Below are 26,042 nucleotides of genomic sequence, written 5' to 3'. Positions count from 1 at the left end.
CTTGGGAACACACTTATTCTGCACTGTATGGTGACAGCTGCTGACTTGCAGGTACAATGCAGTGAGTGTAGATTTATGATAAATACTGTGGCCAAACCAGCCATTATAGCAAATATGTTAAAAAGCACGCATGGGTTGCTGTCAGAAGTAGGATTGGGATAGGGTTCGGAAGTCGTCCGAAGGTGGATCCATCTTTATGAATCTGAGGTGGTGCCCGAAGGTGGAACCACCAGCATTATTTACAGCATATTGTTCAGAGTGAATCCACTGGCAGAGCGCTGTGTTTGGTGCCTGTACACAGTACCTGTAACAAAGCCGTAACTTTGGACGTTGAACCTCACATGCCGAATAATTTAAGTAGTCCGCAGCTCTTTTGCCAGTGTAGCTTATGAAACTCTTTTCTTTCACAGGTTGCCTGTAAACAAGGAGATAAAGGAGACAAGACACCTACTCTCGCCTGATCTACCACGAAGTAGTCAACGTGAAATCGACATGGCATTCCTCTTGAAACGACTGTCGAACAGGCAAATACTGGTGCACATCCTCGCGACGTTGTTTGGAATTGGTACGTGGTTGCCGGTAAATGGAATGTACGTCCAGTTGCCGTTACTAGTCCAGACGCAGCCAGAAGGATGGAACCTGCCCTCGTACATTACTATCATCGTACAAATTGCAAACATTGGGCCCATCCTGTACGGACTGTCGCAGAAATTTCTCCCAGGGAAGCTGAGAGACAGCTTCATCATTTACGGCGTATTAATAATGGGCGCTATTGCGCTCTTGCTGATGGCACTGCTATACAGGGAGACGACGTACTTTGGCGCTGAAGAACATAGCACATCTTTGTTCGTACTGACGTTTTTCTGTGCTCTAGTTGGCTGCACCAGCCTTGTGCTCTTCATGCCCTTCATGAGGAATTACAAAGAAACGTATCTTATATCCTACTTTGTCGGAGAGGGCCTCAGCGGTTTTTTACCAAGCGTACTCGCTCTTATACAAGGTGTAGGGGGTAACCCAAGCTGTGTGAATCAAACTGTCGTAAATGCTAGTAATCCTGACGACTCCTACACAATTCTTGTGTCGGACACACCGTCACCAAATTTCTCAACCACTGTTTTCATCGTAATTATGTTCGTAATAATTATCATCAGCACTGTCTCTTTCGCACTTTTGAACAATCTGGAAATCTGCAAAGCTGAGAGAGTTAAATCACAAATGGTGCAATATACGAAAAAAGGAGATGTAGTCAAAACCGCAGAGGACAACGCTCCAAAAGAATCTAGCGAGCAGTCGGATGTGGAAGGCACGCTGCCACTTTCCCGCTGTACTTACATTTATCTGATGGTGCTAGTCTCCACAGCGGCAGCGTTTGGATACGGTGTGCTTCCCAGCATCCAGTCATACTCCTGCCTACCATACGGTAATGTCGCCTATCACTTGGTGGTGACTTTGTCTGCCATGGCAAAACCACTGGCATGTTTCATACAGTTCTTCCATCCAAGGACGTCAGTGAAAGCTTTATCCGGGATCTCAGTGATGAGCGGCATTTTTGCTGTCTACATCATTGTCTTAGCACTCATGAGTCCGACGCCACCTCTGGTTGGCTACACGATTGGGCAGTTCCTCGTGGTAAGTATAAACTATCGACACACGGTGTCACTGTTAACATAACTTTCCCTGTGTGTGGCCCAGCGATTTATTGTTGCAATGTGTGAAAAAAATTTACCGGTGTCGCTATCTACATAAGAGGGGCATTCAATAAGTAATGCAACACACTTTTAAAAGGAGGTTGGTTTTATTCAGGACTCCAATACACCATATTATCCCCCACTCTTTTGGCTATAAAACCCTATGTTTCAACACAGTCTCCATTCAGTGCGATAGCGTTACGCTCTTTACTGGGAGGGCATGTATGCCCACATGGCACCACTCTACTGGTCGATGTCGGAGCCAACATCTTGCTGCATCAATAAACTCTCGATCATCCACATACAGCTTTCCCCCCAGGGGGTTCGCCACTCTTTGGCGGGTTCATGCTTGGCTACCACGGGCCCCACCCTTTGCAGCACGTTTTCCCTTCTGTGTTGTATGTCTATCCTCTTGCTATTCTTTTTCCCCTCCCTTGGGGAACATATCAGGAGTATTATTGGAAATGTTCTGCATTCTGTCGCTTACCTGCGAACAGTCTCAACTTTCTTATTAGCTCCCTTTTCCTTTCTTTGTTTCCTTTCTCCTCTGGTTCCTCCGCTTCAGCGTTTGAGGATCCTCTTTTTTTCTTCTTCCTCCCTGTGCGCTCCTGAATACCGGCGCACACGTCTGATGCATAAAAGGTGACTGGGTAACGCGTAATTCCCAGCCCTGCGTCGACAGGTAGGGTTCGCATGTACCCCTGGTTCAGCCCAGGCCCAGGGAGGGGTGATTGCCTGAGCTGTAACCTTCCCAACTTGCCAATTGGTCTCTCCGTCAGGTGTTCGGGAGATGTTACCTGAGGTGTGAACAATCACCTAAGGTGGGTGCGCCCCCCTTGTGAAGTGGGCCGCCAGTTGGAAGGAGCGAGCCATCAGAGACGCTGGCAATCGTGGGGGATATCCTCGTGATGAGTCAATGATCCTCTCCATCGACGTCGACGAAACGTAAACTTAATGAGGCTGATTCGAAGACCCTTCCCACTGCATCGCAGTTCTTTGTGGTATAATATACTGAAGATGTCCTTTGCCACAGTCAATCCATTTATTATTCAGAAAGGTGTTGATGCCATTGCTGGCCCTGTGAAATCCTGCTCTCGTTTACAGAATGGTACTTTGGTTGTGGAGATGCTTTCTGATTCTCAAGCACAACTACTACTTGCTTCCTTGCTTCTCCACAGCTACCCTGTTCGTGTCGAGGCACATAGAACTTTGAATTCTCCCCATGGTGTAATTTACACTGATCTGCTTGACGGTCTAACCAAGGCTGAAATACACTCTTACTTCTCTGATCAGGGTGTCATTGCTGTCCATCATGTAATTAAAAAGGTCGATTCGTCCTTGGTGCCCACCCACACTCTTTTCCTCACCTTCGATCGTTTGGTGCTGCCGTCCACGCAGGCTATGAAATCATCACAGTCTGGCCGTACATTCCGAATCCAATGCGCTGCTACCAGTGTCATTGGTTCAATCAAACTAGAACTTCTTGTTGACACCCAGCCAAATGCGTAACATGTGGCAGGGATGCACACGCAGACGACTGTCTGCCTCCTCCTCTCTGCTGTATCAACAGCAATGGCGGCCACGCCGCCTCCTCCAGGAATTGTCCCGTGTATTTAGATGAGCGGGCTGTTCAAGAGATTCGGGTAAAGGTAAAGGTGCCTTACCCAGTAGCTCACAAGTTACTGGCCTGCCACCTATAGTTCAGTTCTTGTTACCTCTCGCTCCATGAAGAACATGGCCACACAGACATGCAACATCAAATTTGGATTTGGCATCGCTGTCCCCCCTGTCCCCCCTGTCCCCCCTGTGCAACAGTCATACTCTCACCTAAAGGGGTGAAGCTACCTACTACACAACCGGCAGGCAGGAAAGGACAGGAGTAGTACTCCTGAGAAGACTTCCTCTGTCCCTCCAGCCTAACACCACCCAAGTCTCCCTCTAACTAGAAGGGCTCAAATGGTTCAAATGGCTCTGAGCACTACGTCACTTAACTTCTAAAGTCATCAGTCCCCTATAACTTAGAACTACTTAAACCTAACTAACCTAAGGACATCACACATCCATGCCCGAGGCAGGATTCGAACCTGCGACCGTAGCGGTGGCGCGGTTCCAGACTGTAGCGCCTAGAACCGCTCGGCCACTCCGGCCGGCAACTAAAAGGGCTCGAAGAAGTCATTTAAAGACAAATGGTCTTTTCCTTCACCAACTTGAAGACCCTGCTCAACAGTGTCGCCACATGGTCACTTAACCCAGCTGGCCTCTGTCTCGCCAGTGCGCACCACCAACAGTTTTTCAGTGTTGACTCCACAGACCGACCACACAAGCACGCCGATGCTTTTGTGACCCCACAGGATCCTCCTGCTTCTGTGCCCTGTAGTAGCGACACTCTACTAGCTATCCCTCAGGAGCCACCGAGTTGTCACCCCTACATCTCTTCCTCCTCATGACTGTCCTCTAATGGAACGTTCGTGGCTTTCGGTCCCACAAAGAGGATTTATGGCTGCTTCTAGCATCGCAGCATCCCCTTGTACTCTGCCATCAGGAAACGAAATTTCGCCCTCAAGACCGCTTTGAGTTTTCACATTATTTATCGATTCGTATTGACGTTCCCCCTGAGGTCGGCATCTCATCTCACGGGGGCATCATGCTGCTCATACAGGATAACCTTCATAGTCAACCCATCTCCCTGGCTTCCTGTCTTCAAGCTGTTACCATTCGCCTTTTCCTTCCCCACCTGACTTTCTCCCTCTGTACCATTTATGTACCTCCGTCAACAGGGCAGACTTACTTCAGCTTATTGGGCAGCTACCTCTCCCATTTTTGCTACTCGGTGACTTTAATGTGCATCATCCCCTTTGGGGTACTCCCATGGGGTACTCCTCTTGGCTGATCTTCTTACCCAACTCGACTTCTTGTGCCTTAACACTGGAGCACCCACTTTCCTTTCCGACTCCTCACACGCCTATTCCCATTTGGACGTATACCTTTGCACTGCCCAGCTTGCCCATCATCTTGAGTGGTCCGTTCTTTCTGACGCCTACTCGAGCGACAAAGTTCCTGTGTGCTCAGCATCTGCTGACTCCTACGCCATCCACATGCATCCCCAAATGGCAGCTTACCAAGGCTAACTGGCAGCTTTACTCCTCAATGGCGACCTTCGCAGAATAAGACTTCCTCAGATTTATAACCAGGTGGACTATCTCACCAACGTTAGCCTTACTGCTGCAGAACGTTCCATTCCTCACACTTCCCAAGCGGTTCTAGGCGCTGCAGTCTGGAACCGCGCGACCACTACGGTCGCAGGTTCGAATCCTGCCTCGGGCATGGATGTGTGTGATGTCCTTAGGTTAGTTAGGTTTAAGTAGTTCTAAGTTCTAGGGGACTTATGACCTCAGATGTTGAGTCCCATAGTGCTCAGAGCCATTTGAACCATTTTTTGAACCTCACACTTCCTCTTTACCACGTCGTCTCCCAGTCCCTTGGTGGACTGAGGCATGCCGCGACGCAACTCTCACGTGGAGACGTGCTCTCCGTGTTTTTAACCGCCACCCTACGCTGGAAAACCGTATTAATTATAAACAGATGCGTGCAAAGTGCCGTAGAGTTCTCTGGGATAACAGCTAGTTGGATTTCCTTCACTAGTTCTTCTAACAGTTCCACACCTTCCTCTGTCGTGTGGGCCAACCTCTGACGGCTCTCTGCAACCAAGATCCATTCCCCCATTTCCAGCCTGACAGTAGGTGCTGATGTCATCGTGGATCCCGTTGCTATCTCCAACACCTTGGGCTGCCATTTTGCTGAAGTTCGGAGCTCTTCCCATTATCACCCTGCCTCCATCCACCGGAAACGAGTGGAGAAGGCTTGGGCGATACCCTTCTCTTCTACGAATCGTGAGTGCTACAATGCTTTCACTATGAGGGAGCTAGATCATGCTCTGTTCATCCCGGTCCTCCACCACAGGGCCAGACGCTATCCACATTCAGATGTTGCAGCACCCCTCTTGCAGGTAAGCACTTTCTGCTTAACACATTTAACTGCATCTGGGCTGAGGGCACATTCCCTGGTTGCTGGCGTCAAGCCACCGTCATACCCATACCTAAGCCCGGTAAGGACAAAAACCTTCCTTCTAGCTACCACCCCATCTCTCTTACCAGCTGCGTTTGCAAGGCGATGGAACGTATGATTCATGCCTGGCTGCCCGGCTGGTGTGGTGGTTCGAGTCTTGCCATTTACTCTCTAATGCACAGTGTGGATTTTGAGCACGGTGTTCTGCAGTTGCCCATCTCGTTACTTTGTCCACCCATGTCATGAATGGTTTTCTGCAGAAATCCCAGAGTGGGCCGTGTTTTTCGATTTGGAGAAGGCCTACGACAGCTGTTGGAGAACTTGTTATCCTCTGTAATCTTTACACGTGAGGCTTCCGTGGGCGCCTGTCGTGTTTTCTTCAGGCGTTTTTACAACACCAAGTTTTCAAGGTGCGTGTGGGTTCTGCCTTGTCGGACACGTTTATTCAGGAAAATGGGGTGCCTTAAGGTTCTGTCCTGAGCTGCATCCTCTTTGCTATGGCCAATAACCCTATAATGGGCATCTTCGTCTCCCTTTTTGTCGATGATTTTGCCATCTATTGCAGTTCTCCAAGGCCCTGTCTCACTGAGCGGCGTCTTCAGCGCTGTCTTCGTCTTCACTCCTGAAGCATCGCCAATGGCTTTCGCTTTTCCACTGACAAAACCGTCTGTATGAATTTCTGGCGGCACATATCTTGGGCGTGTTGCCCTTCCGTTCATTTACACTACGGAATTCCTGGGGCTCATACTCAATAGGAAACTCTCTTGGTCCTCCCATGTCTCTTGCCTGGCAGCCCACTGTATGCAATCCCTCAGTGTCCTACGTGTCCTCAATTGTACTTCTAGGGGTGCCGATCGAACCACCCTCCTCCGTTTGCTCGTGGTCGTGCGGTAGCGTTCTCGCTTCCCACGCCCGGGTTCCCGGGTTCGATTCCCGGCGGGGTCAGGGATTTTCTCTGCCTCGTGATGACTGGGTATTGTGTGCTGTCCTTAGGTTAGTTAGGTTTAAGTAATTCTAAGTTCTAGGGGACTGATGACCTCAGATGTTAAGTCTCATAGTGCTCAGAGCCATTTGAACCATTTTAACCACTGACTGTGGGGTCGGGAGTGCCTTCGTCATTGGCACCTGTGCCTATCGATATCGGCTTCCGACACACTCCTCAGTACTTACAGCCGAGCTTTTTGCATTGTATCAGGCCACGTAGTACATCTCACGACACAGCCTTCCCAATTGTGTCCTCTGCTCAGACTCACTCAGCGCCCTCTAATGTCTCTGTGCGCTGGACACTGCTCATCCCTTAGTGCAACAGGCCCAGGTAAACTGTCGCTTGCTCACTCTTGGTGTAGCCGATGTCATGTTTCTGTGGGTCCCTGGTCATGTCGGTCTGCCAGGAAACTAGGCTGCTGACGCTGCTACCAATGCTGCATTCTTCGTACCTCAGTCCACGAGTACCTCCCTTCCCTCCGATTATCTCTGCATTGCCGTCTGTCAGGAGGTTGCGTCCCTTTGGCGTCGCCAATGGTCCTCCCTTTACGGGAATAAGCTTCGGCTTATTAAGCCTCTCCCGGCGCTTTCGACGAACTCCTCTCGGCTCTCCCGCCGGCAGGCGCTGTCAGGGATATGCTGAGTGATGCAGGGGAAGTGTCGTTCTAAACTGAAACCTACGCTCACATTTTCTGTAAATATTAAATGGGGGCCGCTCCACGCCCACATTTGCATGGTGGCCTTTCAAAAAGACTGTCACCTCTGCTTTGGTTAGTATCTAATAAGAATTTCGGCGAAAATGCACCGATTATTTTAGCCTGGCTTTTTAGCCATATGTAGCTTTCTGAGAAGCATCTTGAGTGGCGAATTTTGAGTGAAAACTACACATTTCTCTGGCTGCCATGTCAAAGTTTGTTTCTTTTGTAAAACACAGCGGAATTTATACAGTCTCACCTCACTAACATGTTGTGCAGACGCACAAAAATGAAAAATCGTTTTACTATGTTTATTAAGCGAGAAACTGAAGAAAATTAAGGTCAGTAGCTTATGAAAAAGCACATTCTCGGTAAAAAAAATGTAATGTCTTATGTTGTTCCAAAACCCACAGCATTTCTCGTTTCACCAGCTATCGATGGCCCTTAAAAATTGCATTCTTTCATCAAAAAAATCTGTAGTTAGTGGAATAACACGGCAGATAATGAAGTTTTGCCGCCAAAATCTGATTTCGGTATCTCAAATCGTTTGACATATGAGGAATGTCGTGGATTTTTCACTCTGGCTTTATCGCTGGCGCGGCGCGATCGCAAAAGTGTGTGCCACGTCCGGTCAATTTTCTCGAAATTGGTGACAGATAGACCTCCATCAAAGTCTAAAGAAAAATTCAATATGTCAGCTAAATTTCATATGCTGCAACATACTATGTAACATGCACCAAACGCAAAAATCTTAGTGACCTCTGTTTTTCATTACAAACTTTTTCGAATTTCGCGCAGTGTTTTACTTCCACGTAAATATCGCAATAACTATGATCGTTAACGAAACGATGGGCACTCTATCATGAGTCTGACATTGTTGATTTTGGTCATCGGTCTACTGACTGGTTTGATGCTGCCCGCCACGAATTCCTTTCCTGTGCTAACCTCTTCATCTCAGAGTAGCACTTGCAACCTACGTCCTCAATTATTTGCTTGACGTATTCCAATCTCTGTCTTCCTCGACAGTTTTTGCGCTCTACAGCTCCCTCTAGTACCATGGAAGTCATTCCCTCATGTCTTAGCAGATGTCCTATCATCCTGTCCCTTCTCCTTATCAGTGTTTTCCACATATTCCTTTCCTCTCCGATTCTGCGTAGAACCTCCTCATTCCTTACCTTATCAGCCCACCTAATTTTCAAAATTCGTCTATAGCACCACATCTCAAATGCTTCAATTCTCTTCTCTTCCGGTTTTCCCACAGTCCATGTTTCACTACCATACAATGCTGTACTCCAGACATACATCCTCAGAAATTTCTTCCTCAAATTAAGGCTGGTATTTGATATTAGTAGACTTCTCTTTGCCAGAAATGCCTTTTTTGCCATAGCGAGTCTGCTTTTGATGTCCTCCTTGCTCCGTCCGTCATTGGTTATTTTACTGCCTAGGTAGCAGAATTCCTTAACTTCATTGACTTCGTGACCATCAACCCTGATGTTAAGTTTCTCGCTGTTCTCATTTCTACTACTTCTCATTACCTTCGTCTTTCTCCGATTTACTCTCAAACCATGCTGTGTACTCATTAGACTGTTCATTCCGTTCAGCAGATCATTTAATTCTTCTTCACTTTCACTCAGGATAGCAATGTCATCAGCGAATCGTATCATTGATATCCTTTCACCTTGTATTTTAATTCCACTCCTGAACCTTTCTTTTATTTCCATCATTGCTTCCTCGATGTACAGATTGAAGAGTAGGGTTGAAAGGCTACAGCCTTGTCTTACACCCTTCTTAATACGAGCACTTCGTTCTTGATCGTCCACTCTTATTATTCCCTCTCGGTTGTTGTACATATTGTATATGACCCGTCTCTCCCTATAGCTTACCCCTGCTTTTTTCAGAATCTCGAACAGCTTGCACCATTTTATATTGTCGAACGCTTTTTCCAGGTCGACAAATCTTATGAAAGTGTCTTGATTTTTCTTTAGCCTTGCTTCCATTATTAGCCGTAACGTCAGAATTGCCTCTCTCGTCCCTTTGCTTTTCCTAAATCCAAACTGATCGTCACCTAGCGCATTCTCATTTTTCTTTTCTATTCTTCTGTATATTATTCTTGTATATTATTCTTGTAAGCAGCTTCGATGCATGAGCTGTTAAGCTGATTGTGCGATAATTCTCGCACTTGTCAGCTCTTGCCGTCTTCGGAATTGTGTGGATGATGCTTTTCCGAAAGTCAGATGGTATGTCGCCAGACTCATATATTCTACACACCAACGTGAATAGTCGTTTTGTTGCCACTTCCCCCAATGATTTTAGAAATTCTGATGGAATGTTATCTATCCCTTCTACCTTATTTGACCGTAAGTCCTCCAAAGCTCTTTTAAATTCCGATTCTAATACTGGATCCCCTATCTCTTCTAAATCGACTCCTGTTTCTTCTTCTATCACTTCAGACAAATCTTCAACCTCATAGAGGCTTTCAATGTATTCTTTCCACCTATCTGCTCTCTCCTCTACATTTAACAGTGGAATTCCCGTTGCACTCTTAATGTTACCACCGTTGCTTTTAATGTCACCAAAGGTTGTTTTGACTTTCCTGTATGCTGAGTCTGTCCTTCCGACAATCATATCTTTTTCGATGTCTTCACATTTTTCCTGCAGCCATTTCGTCTTAGCTTCCCTGCACTTCCTATTTATTTCATTCCTCAGCGACTTGTATTTCTGCATTCCTGATTTTCCCGGAACATGTTTGTACTTCCTCCTTTCATCAATCAACTGAAGTATTTCTTCTGTTACCCATGGTTTCTTCGCAGCTACCTTCTTTCTACCTATGTTTTCCTTCCCAACTTCTGTGATGGCCCTGTACTGCCTACAGCGCTATTCCTTATTGCTGTATCTATAGCGTTAGAGCGCTTCAAACGTATCTCGTCATTCCTTAGTACTTCCGTATCCCACTTCTTTGCGTCTGACATACAAAGGTATTAGTAAAGCCAAAATGATTTTTTTATCTAATAGTTTTTCAAAGATCGTTTGAGAAAGATTGATGGATGTTTGGCTCGGTTCTGTCATCGCTGACCGGCCGAAAGATTTCAGACGCTGTTGGGTTTTCCATTCAGAACAAACGAATGAACTCGACCAGTGATTTGGACGAAAGCTGGTCACTGCGCATCGTCCACCGTACGTATCCTGCACGGGGTATGCCTGGTGAAGAAAGAAGAAACTTTCCTCACTTCAATACTGTTTCCTGACATTACAGGTACCTATGTTTGCTTGATTACAGGTCATATCATGGATAATTTTCACGGGGGCAATTACGTACGTCAAGCTCGCGATAGCATCTATCTTCCGGACGGAAGGAGGCCGCAGTCTGTTCTGGTGCGGCGCCATGTTGCAGCTCGGTGCTGCCACCGCCTCTGTGGTCACTTTCTTGCTTGTGAACTACGCTGACATCTTCCACTCGTACACGTCATGCTGAGCTGCAGAACAGGCAGTGAAAAACACAGCATGCGTTAGAGTGCTCTGAAACAGCAAAGAATGTCTGAAGCTACAGATAATTATCCGTAATATATGCACTCTGATATTTAAGATAAATATTATTTGGGCTGCTATAAGACGTCGCAACATTACTGAATAAAATCCATAGACGAAAGAAAACGAGCAAGACACAGATCATACTGTGAATTAAAATGATGAGGACGTGAAATGCTGTTCCATGCCCTGTCTCTTAGATGCTGTCAGCTCCACATCAGAAACTGTGCAGCTTTTATGAGTAACTAAGCTGGAGGAAATACAGACATACAACAATCTGACAGAGGATGCACCCAGTCTAAAAAACCAATGCTTGGTGGCTCATTACCTCTGGGAAAACATCGAGTCATTTGTTTCAATAGTATAAGTAAATTTTATTTCTTGTGTGTTCCGTGGATCATCTTTAGGCCTACAAAGTATCACAATAATGAACAGCTAATACGTTATAGGGTATTTAACATAATTTGTGTTTAAATATGACTGGGTGGTAAACATTTACACACGAGTTTGTGTGACACTGAAAAATTTAATTTGAAAAAAGGAAAAAAAGTACATACTTATTTTACTACACGTAAAGTGCAAGCTGTGAAATAAAAATTAAATAGGAGGAGAAGTAAAGAAGAAACATTTTGTATTGTTTTAAAATTTAGTTTTGCTGTCTGTCTGACTCTTTATATAATTCAGAAAGTTGTCAAAGTTGGTAGTGGCGGTGTTACTCACTTCCACCTGAATTACAGTCGGTTGTGTTGACAAGCACTGAACGTTACTTTATTATCAAGCAATAAAACTGTATACAATAAGTCATTAGTTGCTATAAAATTCATGAAATATGTATTGTGTTAGTAAAATATTTATTTACACAATTTTTTTTTACAGTATGATTTTATGTGAACACTGAAAATATTCTTTCTTAAATATGAAAGAGTACAATTTAAATAACATCAATGAATGAAAGAATGCAAATTACTTTAACAAATTGATTCCTCTCTCACTGTGATTTGCAGCAACATGATCTGCATTGTCTGATACGATCTGGAATATTTTTTGTCAATTTAATTCTCATTGATATGTATAGCCACAGCACTTAAGGTTTCTTACAGTTTTTCAAATTCATCATTGTTTTTCTACGGTTTGATATTCAGAATTAATTTGATTGTTTTAATTAACAAATGGACAAATTTGCAGACAACCAGTGAACAATTTTCTTGCAGACTGTATTTCCAATTTCTTCTGTTGCTGTAGGTGAAATGCGATTGCTTGTGAAACTAGTGTAATCTGACAAAAATAATTTTTATTTTTATATAATAAATAATAAAATGGAAGGCTACCTCTATAAGTACGGAATGTGACTGAAATTAATATTTAACATTGTGGAAATCCATTTGTGGTTTCTCCAGAGGTCAGTAAAATAATCCTAGCTTTATTTGGCGAGTTACGTGACACAAATATCCACATCCTAATCATAATGCACAGCAAGTGTTACATGTTGTTTCCTAAAATCTCAATCCCTGTGGTGCACACAGTTGTATACCTTGAGTAGTTTATGAGAAATATCTGTAAGTGCTGTTTTCTTATTTAATGCCTGTAAAATATGTATTATTCATGAATGTGTAAATGGAGTTGTCAGTTGAACAACCCTTGTAGAATACAAAATATGATGTACTATTTAAATCATCATATGGAAACGAGGAGAGTGCTCTGGAGTACACAAGATTCTTTGAAAAAGAAAATAACACAATGTCAGAAATGAAATATGTTAGTAATTATTTATGTATCTGAAGGTCTATAACCACAGTATATTTTAATATTCCGACAAAAATACACTGAGTTCATGAAGCATTAAATAAATAATATTTATAATTTTCTTATTTTGAGGAAGATAAATGAGTGAGACTTGCAGATGACTAAATGTCATGGAATTACTACGTATCTTTTTCGGCCACATATCTTTATAAGCTACATTGTTTGACATTTCCAGTAAATTTAATAAACGCAACAAATCATCCCGCCTGCGAATTGTCACTTACAGTCGTTCTACTGAAGAGTGTGTGGTATTACATCCTTTAACCCTCCCCCCCCCCCCCCCCCATAGGTCTCTGTCTGAGTTTATTGCCAATGACTCGTTACTGGCTGTGCCTGTATGGCTACCTCAAATAATAAAGTAAAACATTGTCATCAGATTAATGTTACTGAATTATTCCTCTATGAAAGTAGCTCATGCGTTGATCAAAATAGATACGCTCTGGATTTAAGGGCATTGGCTGGATCCTGCTTGTAGGGTTGGACGGTAATGATGTGACATTGTATTGATTCCAGAGCTGCAAGGTGGTTGTGGCTAGCAACACACACTATATTATTTGGGCTGATCATGCACATAATTTATACGTACAGGAATTGCGGTGGAAATAGCATTCTTAGTGACCTCCAATAGACCAGCTAGTATGAGAAGAGCGTACTGAAGCTCGCTGAGCGTGGGGCAAATCAGACATAATTGCGCCCGCATTTTGTTATACTTGGAATGTACCTGCATTCTGCCATCCTGCTATGGGCACTGTTACGTCAATGGTGTGCTGAGTAGCCAACCGACACGGCGTCAGAAGCAGCTCATTCTTCGTGAAGAGGGCTGCATAATGTATCTTCAATGTAACGATGTCCGTTTATTAGTGAGCCCTTGTTCCTCCACGAAAACCATGGCATTCCTTCGGCGGTTGGATTCAGAGAATATGTCGCATTGACAGGTTACTGACCAGGTTGTTAACACAATTGGTGTTGCTGGTATACTCCTTTACAGGAACAACAGAGTATTTTGCACGAGGCCTGACTGACATCTCTGTCTTCTTCGGCAAGTTTCAGCGTATAGGCCTTGCCCTTGCCCTTGCCCTTGCTCTCGCTTTCTGTCTGAAGAAATTGTCGTTTTGGAGCCCCCCCCCCCCCCCCCCACCACACCACACCTTTCCCCGATGTTCCCCTGCCATCTACCTCGCTCTTATCACTGACAGTTTTAAAACATATATCTGTAAATGCCTCAAATTGCCTCAATATCACACACCCAACTTTGTGGTGACAAATCAAAATATTTGTGTCATAATAGGTGATATAATATTTCTCTGTTTTCTGCTGTCTTATTCACTACTTCATTGATAATTATGACTTTATTCGTTTAATCACAATAGAACAAAACAAATTTTTGGCTTCATGCGCGTTTTACATTTATTATTTTCAAGACATCTTCAGTGGCCTGGAATATATATTTGTGTTCAAACTATTCTGCTTTACATTATGGACACCATATACGGAGGCTATAAACAGTTCTGGCACCCTCTGGTTATCTGTGATGTAGTGACACCATAAATTTCTACATACAAACTTTGTAGATGTTGGTCTAACTTTTTCTGTTTTACAGCTATTCTTCTTCGGCTTTCTGCTGTTCTAATTTTCGTATTCATAGGGCTAGGAAATGAACATTTGTTTACTTGTTGTGTCTGGATGATGTTGCAAACCGTTGAATGTTATTACGAACAACAGAGTATTTGTTTCTGAGATATATATATATATATATATATATATATATATATATATATATATATATTGTGTGTGTGTGTGTGTGTGTGTGTGAGAGAGAGAGAGAGAGAGAGAGAGAGAGAGAGATTATGCAAACCTCATTGTTTTATTTCTTTACTTTGACTTTATTAATTTTGCCCTATTGTGATTTGTTAGTGTTTGCTTTACTATGGTTGTATTTACTATTTTTGCAAATACATATAGATTCCAGGTCACAAAAGATGCCTCGTAAATAATAAACGCAGAACCCCTATAACAAGGAAACAAATAATTTCTTTTATTCTGTTGTGATTAGATGGACCAAAGGTATAATAATTACATATTCCCCCCCTCCCCCCATGAACCATGAACCTTGCCGTCGACGGAGGGGTATCTGCTGAGAGTTCAGACAAACGTGTGGTTCATGGAAAGGGGCAGCAGCCCTTTCAGTAGTTGCAGGAGCAACAGTCTGTATAATTGACAGATGTGGCCTTGTAAAATCTACCAAAACGGCGTTGCTGTACTGGTACTGTGAAGGGCCGAAAGCAAGGGCAAACTACAGGCGTAATTTCTCGCAAAGAAATGCAGCTCTACTATTTGGTTGAATGATGATGGCGTCCTCTTGGGTAAAATATTCCAGAGGTAAAATAATCCCTCATTCGGGCCTCCGTGCGGGGATTACTCAGGCGGATGACTTCATCAGGATAAACAAAACTGGCATTCTGCGGATAGGAGTGTGGAGTATTGATTCTCTTAATCAGACAGGTAGGTTAGAAAATTTAAAAACGGAAATGGATAGGGTGAAGTTAGATATAATGGGAATTAGTGAAGTTCGGTGCAAGGAGGAACAAGACCTGGCCAGATGAATACAGGGTTATAAATACAAAGTCAAATAGAGGTAATGGAGGAGTAGATTTGCGAGGTGCCGGGGTGGGGAAGAGTTTGCACCTCTTTAATTCAGACGAATCTTGCATGAGAACGAGACATGCACTCGACCCCCTCCTTATCTACTAGCTAATTAATTATGCGCACATCGGTAATGGAAGGAAATAATGATGGACTCTGCTGGTTGGTAAAATAAGAAGTGCACACTCACAATAATTTAATAAAAATCGTAATCTACTCAAAAAAAGAGAACTTTATCATAATAAACAACAAGAAATGGGATTCTGTCTATATCTTCGAAGTTATATGTGGATTAAATATCACAATGAGATTTATTACATATTGCGAGGTGCCGGGGCTAGCAGTGTATTTAACACTAAATTCTTCTAGCATCTACATATGTAAATGATGCTCTAAGCCCCCCCTGTTCTAACTCCGACTTTTGCTGTTGCACAAGGATAAAAAAAAAACACGCGAACTGACTATAATCAACCCTGCCAGTGGAGTAGAAGAGAGTTTGGCACCTGCAATAATTTAATTTGATAAATAAGTTAAATAAACGAAGGTTTCATTAACATAGTGAGAAATGATGGGTTGCTCTACCGATTAACAGAATGAAAGTTCTGTCCAAAATAACAATATGATTTATTAAGACTAAACACAAAATAATAAAAGAAACACATGAAATATTTATAATACATCAAATTGGCTCAAATTGGAGACTCATACAAACACTGTAAAGGTGAAGTTGTCCCTAAACTAGATCGTGAGGTTTAAGACGAAGTGGTATGTGGAGCCAATTCCTTGCCACTCAAATCTCAAGAGAGACACACAGCTAACCCAACAGTAATTGCTGCTACTCAAGACCGAACAAAGTTAGAAAAAGACGAACAGGCGCGCTCTGCTGAGCTCTGATTATCACCTAGGAAAATCCCTATCTGCCGGTGCTGCGGACATACATTACCAAATTGTCTTCTTAACTGCCTGAACACGATCTGGCGTACAGGAGGCGATGGCTGGTTGCTTCGACGTCCTCAACCGAAAGGGGAGAGCCGACTACCTAGAGCACCCGTACAGGCCGAACACACAACATTCCCGCCCCCACGACAGTGGCCGTGGTTAAACGTTCCAATCAGCAACTCGAAAACCGGCGGAAATTCCACTCCATTGCCGGAGCACTACCATTCCACCAATGGAGATACTTGGCGCCAATTTCTGTGCTGATTTTGCTACGTCACGGAGCTATGCCCTGAGCAAGCCAATCACAGTTACTATTTTGCAGAAAGCGCGGGAATTTTCCCGCCACAACTGCCTGGGTACACAAGTCATTCCCACGCCTCGCTGGTAGCCCGCCAGAAAGTGTTTTCGCTAAGATTCTGCGAAGTAACGGAACCTCTAGCCCAGCCGCTACTTCAAACCCCTCCGGGCGTGTCTTTTGACAATGTTGGCGTCTGCAAAGCATTCACTCGACTTCCTCGCACCCGTCGGCTTAACCCTCTCCAGTTCAACAGAGCCCGCCTGTCACCGGACCACCCGGGTGACGAGAGACGCTGCGTGGGAAGTCCGCGTGTGAAGGAATAGCAACTTTCCACCGCATGAAATTAGAGAGGAGAATCGTAAGATAGAAATATGAGAGGGGGCTCATGCCACCTCTCAATATCAGAACACAAATGCCCACGATTGTCGACACACACAGTAGGTTAAAGCATTGGGTATACTGAAACATTACGAGAATAAGAGTTGGCTCGAGAACAAGGGGCTCCTACTCTCTGTGATGCAATAGATTGACGATAGTAACTGGTGGTCTAATGAATCAAATATTAATCTCCCGACTATACAGCAGTATCGCAATTAGCAGTGAGAGCTCAAATGGGATCACATGGAGAAACAAGCAAGGTGGACTTGTAGCAAAGCGAGCGCGCGTGCTGCTGAGGGATTCACTATAAAATTGATAAACTCCTACAATGCTGGAGCTCTAAAATACTGTACCTGTACTGAAATCTGCAGCACGTCGTCGGTAGGCAGCGTCCTGATGATGTAGGCGCCGACTTCTGCCGTGCAGCAACCCTGTGTCAACCCCTGGCCGCGAAGGCTGTCCGAGAATTCTAAGTTCTTCCGAAAACGAGCGACCAAGTCGCAAGACCGTCCGACTCCGAAGAACATCAGATCCCGAATCTCCTGTCCGCGCAACGCAAGAGCGAAGCCAACATTGCTCTACTCCCTACTCTCCTCGAAAAACTGGGAATCAGCATTCAGTCCAGATTCCATAATTCCCCCATACTGTGTCTCAACACCATCGCTCCAATAGCGACCGTTCCCTCTTATTTCGAGCAGGGCTTTATGACATCAACTAGCCTCAGTTTAAGTTGACCAATCATGCCTCTGCTATTCAGCTGAGGGCACTGAACTTGCCTTTTGACCGGCTACTTAAACAACCTGCCTAGACCACCGGCCATTCGGCGCCAGACAGTCGCCCCCCAGCAGGGCACAGTCCACAAGTATTCTCAGAATCAAGAGGACACCGCAGTTAGTCGGTGCCAGGGATCTTAGTTCCGGATGCGCCGGAACGGTAAACACATAAACTGCAGCGACTTTCAGACGTCTCGCAGGTCGTTTCGCCCTGCATACAGTAGGCGAAACTAGACCGACGTCAGTCGTTCTGCCAGGCGCTGAAGCCTATTGTACGAACCCCTCAGAATTCAGGGAAGTGCAGCCCCCTACCGGAAATGCCGTGTGCCGCGTCCTCCTATGCTCGCCTCGCACAGGCCACCCAGGGAAGTAAAACAACATGTTTAGGAATCAAGTGAAAAGTACTTTTTGAGCTCTCAGTACAGATACTCTCATTACCATAATCCTATTCGGTCTGTTACTACCGTGCAATGACGTGGAACATTAATAAAATTGATGAAAATGAGAGGCGACATTCAAAAGAGGGCATGGAACCTCTCACTTTTATAAAGTGTGCCTCCCCAAACTTTTTACAAAAACAGCATTCAGAATTCATAAAGATCATATTTTGTACAATCAATAAAAAAATTAATAGAAATGAATATTTACATGAATAGAACTGTTACATTAATACAATACAAAATTCTTATACTCCGATGAGCGACTTTATAATTGATGCTTATTGTAAAGAATAGTGACCTCCCATTGTTGATACCAGGGTATGTGTCATCAAGATAAAGAGAATCTGAAGTACGCTACCCATAACTCTAAAATACTATATGTAATCTCAACTATCGCCTACCTGTCACTGGAGCATGCTCACAACTACTGGTGACCAACTTCACTAACTATGCTATCTACAGACGCCACTGCATGTCCCTCGCCATCTCTGATCCCAGAGGCCTCGATAGATCCCTGAAACTGCTCAAGACATGACGGCCACACACAAATACACAATGAAAACATATTAGACGAGAATAAAATTAGCTGCAATGGCCTTAGTAATGGAAATTAATAAAAATACTATATGTGATTGATCGGCTACACCCCTTCACATTACATACGCCACCGTCCTGCCCCGGTGAGACAACGCGATGTATGTTGCTGTCTCTGGCGTGGCTGATACGTCGAGTTGGTCACTACTCTTCTGAGATGGAAGTGGATGTACTGAAATTTACGGTGGAAAATTTACACAAAGAAAACCATGGCAGACTTCGCAAGTTACAATGCAAAGACTCTACCTCTGTAAACAAGTTCTTATAAATATGATATTTTTGGACTTCTCTTGTGTGCTATGTCTCACACCAAAACACCAATTACCGGACTTGTTGAGGAATTCCATACCTTCTGTATTACACCGCTCAGACGATAAATCCCGACGACCGCACACGTTCAGAGACGTGACATACCATCGTACGAGAAACTCGCCACACTCCAGAAAGGTTGCACCCAGCAGCAACGGCATGGGCGGGCACAATGGCCACCTTTGTATATCCGCCCCCAAACCCCTAAGAGTATGGTGCAGCCGGCCTCTGTGGCCGAGCGGTTCTAGGCGCTACAGTCTGGAACCGCGCGACCGCTACGGTCATAGGTACGAATCCTGCCTCGGGCATGGATGTGTGTGATGTCCTTAGATTGGTTAGGTTTAAGTAGTTCTAAGTTCTAGGGGACTGATGACCTCAGAAGTTAGAGCAGACGCTCTATCCATCTGAGCCACCGAGGACACAGATGAATAGTGCGACTGCAGGGACTTATCCCTTGCAAGCTTCCCGTGAGACTCACATTCCCAACTGTCCACAATTCTACATATGTAATTTACCTTATAGACATTTTCAGCGGGGCACACATTTTCAGCTGTCCACATCGAGGTATATCAACAACATCTGTCGGCAGCTGAGGGTTTCAGTTAGTCATCATTTATTCTAGGAAAAAGCTGCACGGTCAACAACAGTAATCTGGTCTTTCGAGAACAGTTACTGTCTTCATATATATAGTTCAAGGCTACCCAGCCATTGACCTTCGTCTGTGCGAATGCGCACAGGTTGCCCAAACTCTTACGGGAATCGCCAAAGCGTGCGCGAGTAATGAGTGAATGGGCAAATGTCTATAAGGTTAATTACATATGTAGAATTGTGGACAGTTGGGAATGTGTGTCTCACGGGAAGCGTGTAAGGGATAAGTACCTGCAGTCGCGCTATTCATCTGTGTCCGCAGTGGCTCAGATGGATAGAGCGTCTGCCATGTAAGCAGGAGATCCCGGGTTCGAGTCCCGGTCGGGGCACACATTTTCAGCTGTCCACATCGAGGTATATCATCAACACCTGTCGGCAGCTGAGGGTTTCAGTTAGTCATCATTTATTCCAGAGAAAAGCTGCACGGTCAACAACAGTAATCTGTTCTTTCGAGAACAGTTACTGTCTTCATATATATAGAATTAAGTGTTAGTTAGTCTTTTCTGAAGGTATTTGTCTGGAGTGTTATCATGTATGAAAGTAAAACACGGACAATTAGCAGTTTAGTTAAAATAGAATAGAAGCATTCGAAATGTTGTGCTACAGAATCATGCTGAAGATTAGATTGGTCGATCGCGTAACTAATGAGGAAGTACTAAACAGAACCACGGAGACAAGAAGTTTGTGGCACAACTTGACCAAAAAATGGACGGATAGATAGAGAGAGAATAAATATTATGCAGTGGAATTCTTGGGTGCGTGTAACGGATAATTTTGTTGCTAGTATGAGTAAGACTACTAAAATTAAATTTGTAAAGAGGCAATTAGAATGGGAAACTCAGTCATGGGCTGATCAGTAGGTTGAGCAGTTTGTTGATTTCACAACTTCTGAAATTATATTGCCCGCATCTCGTGGTCGTGCGGTAGCGTTCTCGCTTCCCACGCCCGGGTTCCCGGGTTCGATTCCCGGCGGGGTCAGGGATTTTCTCTGCCTCGTGATGGCTGGGTATTGTGTGCTGTCCTTAGGTTAGTTAGGTTTAAGTAGTTCTAAGTTCTAGGGGACTTATGACCGCAGCAGTTGAGTCCCATAGTGCTCAGAGCCATTTGAACCATTTTTTGAAATTATATTCTTGAATAAAAATTTAGGCAGGGTAGGCAGTTAAGATCGGCAAACGAGTTTCCAAATGGGCCTGATTGTAAAAGTGGAAGGGAAAACATGAAGGAGTTTTGAGTTAGGAAATTAAATAAATTAATACGTTTGGACAAGCCGTCGGGTATTCCCATAGAAATTTCAGCTCTTAAGAAAAGATTTACAAAATCTCTGCAATGGGAACTTATTCACAGCCCTACTCATCGTGCGGAAGAAATTCTCAACTTTATTGAAAATATGGATAGTGTGTAGAAAAATTTCCGCTACCAGTCACAATAAAAGATTATTTATTCCTCACACGACCGATTTCGGGCTCGTGGTCATCCTCAGTGTTTATATGCTCAAGTACATGTTTATGTTTCTGGAGATCAATAAAGATGAAGCATCATTATTATAATGATCTCCAGCAATATAAACATGCACATGAATGTAAAAGTGGAAGGGAAAACATGAAGGAGTTTTGTGTTAGGAAATTAAATAAATTAAATCCGGAACCGGTCGTGTGACGAATAAATAGTATTTTATTGTGACTGGTAGCGGAAATTTTTCTACGCCCTATAAAGGAACAGTCACGGAATTCAACAGCATTCACTATGGATAAATTTCACTTAATATGGTTTGCGGCTGGTGGCCCCAGGGCACCACGGCAGTGGCCACTGCGACCTGATGAGATCAGGGCGTCCGTGAATTCTGCGATTAGCTGCGTTTCCACGCATACAGTGCAGCCATCGGGCTGGCTGGAGTCTGTATAAGGCTGCCTTAATAAGCATCCGTCAATGGTACCACTATTTTACTGCACGCCCCAGCGTTAAACTGTCGTCTCCCTCACGATTTTTCTCATCCATCCGGACACGTAGCAGCCCAGAATAGGTCATGTCGTTGCAGCTCATTCTTCATTTTATTTATTTATTGACTGATTATTTCTTTCATTTATGTCGCTGTCGTTGGTACTAATAAAAAGGCCTTCTGGATTTATTTTGTAGAACAACTTGGGCTTAAAAAAATTATGCGCGACCAAAACCTAATGTTGTGGCTGTCAAGGAAGTTTTCAATTGGAAGAGGTTTTATTGGAAAAGGAGTCATGGCTGCCAAATTTTATTAATGTGAGAAGAGTCTTGCACGCTATGAAAAGAAAAGAAACAGGATTTAGTAGTTATTTTAAACATCACTGACAGACATACCTCTGGGAAGACACGATGAGCGTCGCGAAGAAGTGAGGCAAATATGTGTGTAATCAAAAGCAGAAGCGAAAGCAGTGCCAACCGGCCTCAGCCACTGTTCTAGAATAACAGACCTGTATGTACAGCGGCCGAAACAGGAAAGCGCTAGCCCAGGTGGGGTGTTTCCAGACTATTTGTGGAGACCTTCATAAATAGCAGGGAAAGCAACAATGCTAGTGAAACTCTTCGAAGAACCTGAATAAGCGTTATACGAGTATAAACGGCAGTCGGAGGCAGTGTCGGCAGTCACAGTCACAGTCGCTATTGGAGTCACACTCGCAGTCGCAGTCACTGTCACAGCCGCTATTGGAATCACAGTCGCAGTCACAGTCGCTATTGGAGTCACAGTCGCAGTCGCAGTCACAGTCGCAGTCGCAGTCACTATTAGAATCACAGTCGCAGTCACAGTCGCTATTGGAATCACAGTCGCAGTCGCAGTCACAGTCACAGTCGCTATTGGAGTCACAGTCGCAGTCACAGTCACAGTCGCAGTCGCAGTCGCAGTCACTATTGGAATCACAGTCGCAGTCACAGTCGCAGTCACTATTGGAATCACAGTCGCAGTCACAGTCGCTATTGGAATCACAGTCGCAGTCGCAGTCACAGTCACAGTCGCTATTGGAGTCACAGTCGCAATCACAGTCACAGTCGCAGTCGCAGTCACTATTGGAATCACAGTCGCAGTCACAGTCGCAGTCACTATTGGAATCACAGTCGCAGTCACAGTCGCTATTGGAATCACAGTCGCAGTCGCAGTCACAGTCACAGTCGCTATTGGAGTCACAGGCGCAGTCGCAGTCACTGTAACAGTCGCTGTTGGAGTCACAGTCGCAGCCACAGTCATAGTCATTACCAGGCAGCAACCGAGTCGTCGGGAACTGTCACTATAGAGCAACATTTCAGTGACGTAGCTGTAAATTGTGAGACACTGTACACATTCGAGGGAGGCTACTGATTTTCTTATAAGTATCCAGCCACTTACGACTTCACATACTTGTGTTAGATCACCCGGTCCAGGAAGGTTTCACAAAGCCAGCGCTTTTTCCAAAACTGTCACACGATTCTCTATTCCTTCAGCTGTTTTGACTTTATTTCACACCGCATCTGCTACCTTTTTGCCTACTTCTTCACTACACTGATTCACTCTTTCAAAAAAATGGCTCTGACCACTATCGGACTCAACTGCTGTGGTCATAAGTCCCCTAGAACTTAGAACTACTTAAACCTAACTAACCTAAGGACATCACACACATCCATGCCCGAGGCAGGATTCGAACCTGCGACCGTAGCAGTCGCACGGTTCCGGACTGCGCGCCTAGAACCGCGAGACCACCGCGGCCGGCGATTCACTCTTTCTAGCTTTGATCTGACTTCACTTATCTTCCTCCTAATTTCTTTTGTGGTGCCTTTGCTTTCGATAATCTACGCAGCTAATTTCGCGTTTTGAGCATCAATCCTTTCCTCTGTCTTATTCTTCATGCTACTCCCGTTACTTTCCAATATCCTCTCAAAGTCAGAGCTCTGCACTTCAGTTTTCTTTCCTAGGTACCCAGTATGTTATAAATGCGCTTTACGTTCCTTCCTCTATGCTTAGAATTGTTACATAATTAGACTCTGAAGAGCGCTCTGTTTAAACACGGTCGTAACACGTGAGCCTGCTCTCAACAAACACTACTGGCTATCAAAATTGCTACACGACGAAGATGACGTGCTACAGACGCGAAATTTAACCGACAGGAAGAAGATGCTGTGACATGCAAATGATTAGCTTTTCAGAGCATTCACACAGCTTGGCGCCGGTGGCGACACCTACAATGTGCTGACATGTGGAAAGTTTACAACAGATTTCTCATACACAAACAGCAGTTGACCGGCGTTGCCTGGTGAAACGTTGTTGTGATGCCTCGTGTAAGGAGGAGAAATGCGTACCATCACGTTTCCGACTTTGATGAAGGTCGGATTGTAGCCTATCGCGATTGCGGTTTATCGTATCGCGACATTGCTCCTCGCCTTGGTCGAGATCCAATGACTATTAGCAGAATATGGAATCGGTGGGTTCAGGAGGGTAATACGGAACGCCGTGCTGGATCCCAACGGCTGCGCATCACTAGCGGTCGAGATGACAGGTATCTTATCCGCGTGGCTGTAACGGATCGAGCAGTCACGTCTCGATCCCTGAGTGAACACACGGGGACGTTTGCAAGACAACAACCATCTGCACGAATAGTTCGACGACGTTTGCAGCAGCATGGACTATCAGCTCGGAGACCATGACTGCGGTTACCCTTGACGCTGCATCACAGACAGGAGCGCCCGTGACTGTGTACTCAATGACGAACCTGGGTGCACGAATGGCGAAACGTCAGTTTTCTGGATGATTCCAGGTTCTGTTTACAGCATCATGATGATCGCATCCGTGTTTGGCGACATCGCGGTTAACGCACATTGGAAGCGTGTATTCGTCATCGCCATACTGGCGTATCACCCGGCGTGATGGTATGGGGTGCCATTGGTTACACAGCTCGGTCACCTCTTGTTCGCATTGACGGCACTTTGAACTGTGGACGTTATATTTTAGATGTGTTACGACCCGTGGCTCTACCTTTCATTCGATCCCTGCGAAACCCTACATTTCAGCAGGATAATGCACGATCTCATGTTGCAGGTCCTGTACGGGCCTTTCTGGATACAGAAAATGTTCGACTGCTGCCCTGGGCAGCACATTCTCCAGATCTCTCACCAATTGAAAACGTCTGGTCACTGGTGGCCGAGCACAATACGCCAGACACTACTCTTGATGAACTGTGGTATCGTGTTGAAGCTACATGGGCAGCTGTACCTGTACACGCCATCCAAGCTCTGTTTGACTCAATGCCTAGGCGTATCAAGGACGATATTACGGCCAGAGGTAGTTGTTCTGGGTACTGATTTCTCAGGATCTATGCACCCAAATTGCGTGAAAATGTAATGATATGTCATTTCTAGTATAACGTATTTTTCCAATGAATACCCATTTATCATCTGCATTTCTTCTTGGTGTAGCAATTTTAATGGCCAGTGGTGTAGTTCCCGATCTCCTGCTTTCATGAATATTACCCTGTACCTCCCCCGTCAGGCCGCCTGGCACCACTACTGAATGCAGGTTGTCTCCTACTGTAGAGGTCTACAAGGGTCTCGTCTCTTGTGTAGCGTTTAGGCCTGTTCCCGAAACTTCCAGCCTGGTTCCACCTAAATGCTTTGAGTCCACCGACAGAACTATCTCGTTCTGTGGAAAGGACTCCCCATTACTCTCACTGGCGCTTCTGTGTGCACTTTTCCCTCATGACGCATCTTCGAAATGCTCTTAGTCTGAGACAGAGTGCACCTATGCAGATCCAAACAGAAAATTAGAAAAATGTTAAAACTCAGATGAAAAGTTAAATTAAATTGTTTCCCTTACCTAACTACACTAACTATCATGGAAACAACACCTAAGGCTCTTCCCTACGGCACTTACTGAGATGCAAGCTACATAAAATTTACACACATATAAAACAAAACCGCAAAATACACAAGAGACATATAATTGCAAGACTGTAGAACAAAACCATATCACGCAGTGCTGTTTTACGCAAGTCAGAATTGCATGAATACTGCAAAAGAAATTTTACAAATTTGACAATTCACTAAATTTAACGACTAATCAAAAATTCTGTGATATGAAAAGAAATTCTGAGACGGTCCCCAGATGAAAGACGTCAAATATTCTTTCAGTTTCATCGGCCTTACGCACTGATGCTACTCTCGCCTGATTCTGTTTAATTCTCAACTGTGGTTATACACTCCTGGAAATGCAAAAAAGAACACATTGACACCGGTGTGTCAGACCCACCATACTTGCTCCGGACACT

The 26,042-nt window shown here is 44.6% G+C and overlaps 1 protein-coding gene across 1 annotated transcript; it reads left to right on the top strand.

Moving 5' to 3' along the window:
- The first annotated feature begins 416 nt into the window (after window positions 1-416).
- On the top strand, window positions 417-10,904 carry LOC126263296 (solute carrier family 52, riboflavin transporter, member 3-A-like). The gene is made up of 2 exons (XM_049960383.1): window positions 417-1,629; window positions 10,710-10,904. Exons 1-2 carry the CDS (start codon window positions 493-495, stop codon window positions 10,902-10,904), a joined length of 1,332 nt encoding a protein of 443 aa, XP_049816340.1. The 5' UTR covers window positions 417-492.
- Window positions 10,905-26,042: the final 15,138 nt, after the last annotated feature.

The sequence above is a fragment of the Schistocerca nitens genome, chromosome 6, assembly GCF_023898315.1.
Source record: "Schistocerca nitens isolate TAMUIC-IGC-003100 chromosome 6, iqSchNite1.1, whole genome shotgun sequence".
In the NCBI taxonomy this organism is placed as follows: Eukaryota; Metazoa; Arthropoda; class Insecta; order Orthoptera; family Acrididae; genus Schistocerca; species Schistocerca nitens.
The sequence above is the reverse complement of the archived record's forward strand: the minus strand, read 5'-3'. Positions and strand labels throughout refer to the sequence as shown.

Excerpts from the sequence above, each read along its gene's own strand:
- LOC126263296 (XM_049960383.1), top strand. The coding sequence starts at position 493 with ATGGCATTCCTCTTGAAACGACTGTCGAACAGGCAAATACTGGTGCAC. Across the intron at positions 1,630-10,709 it reads CGATTGGGCAGTTCCTCGTG|GTCATATCATGGATAATTTT; the intron begins GTAAGTATAAAC and ends GCTTGATTACAG.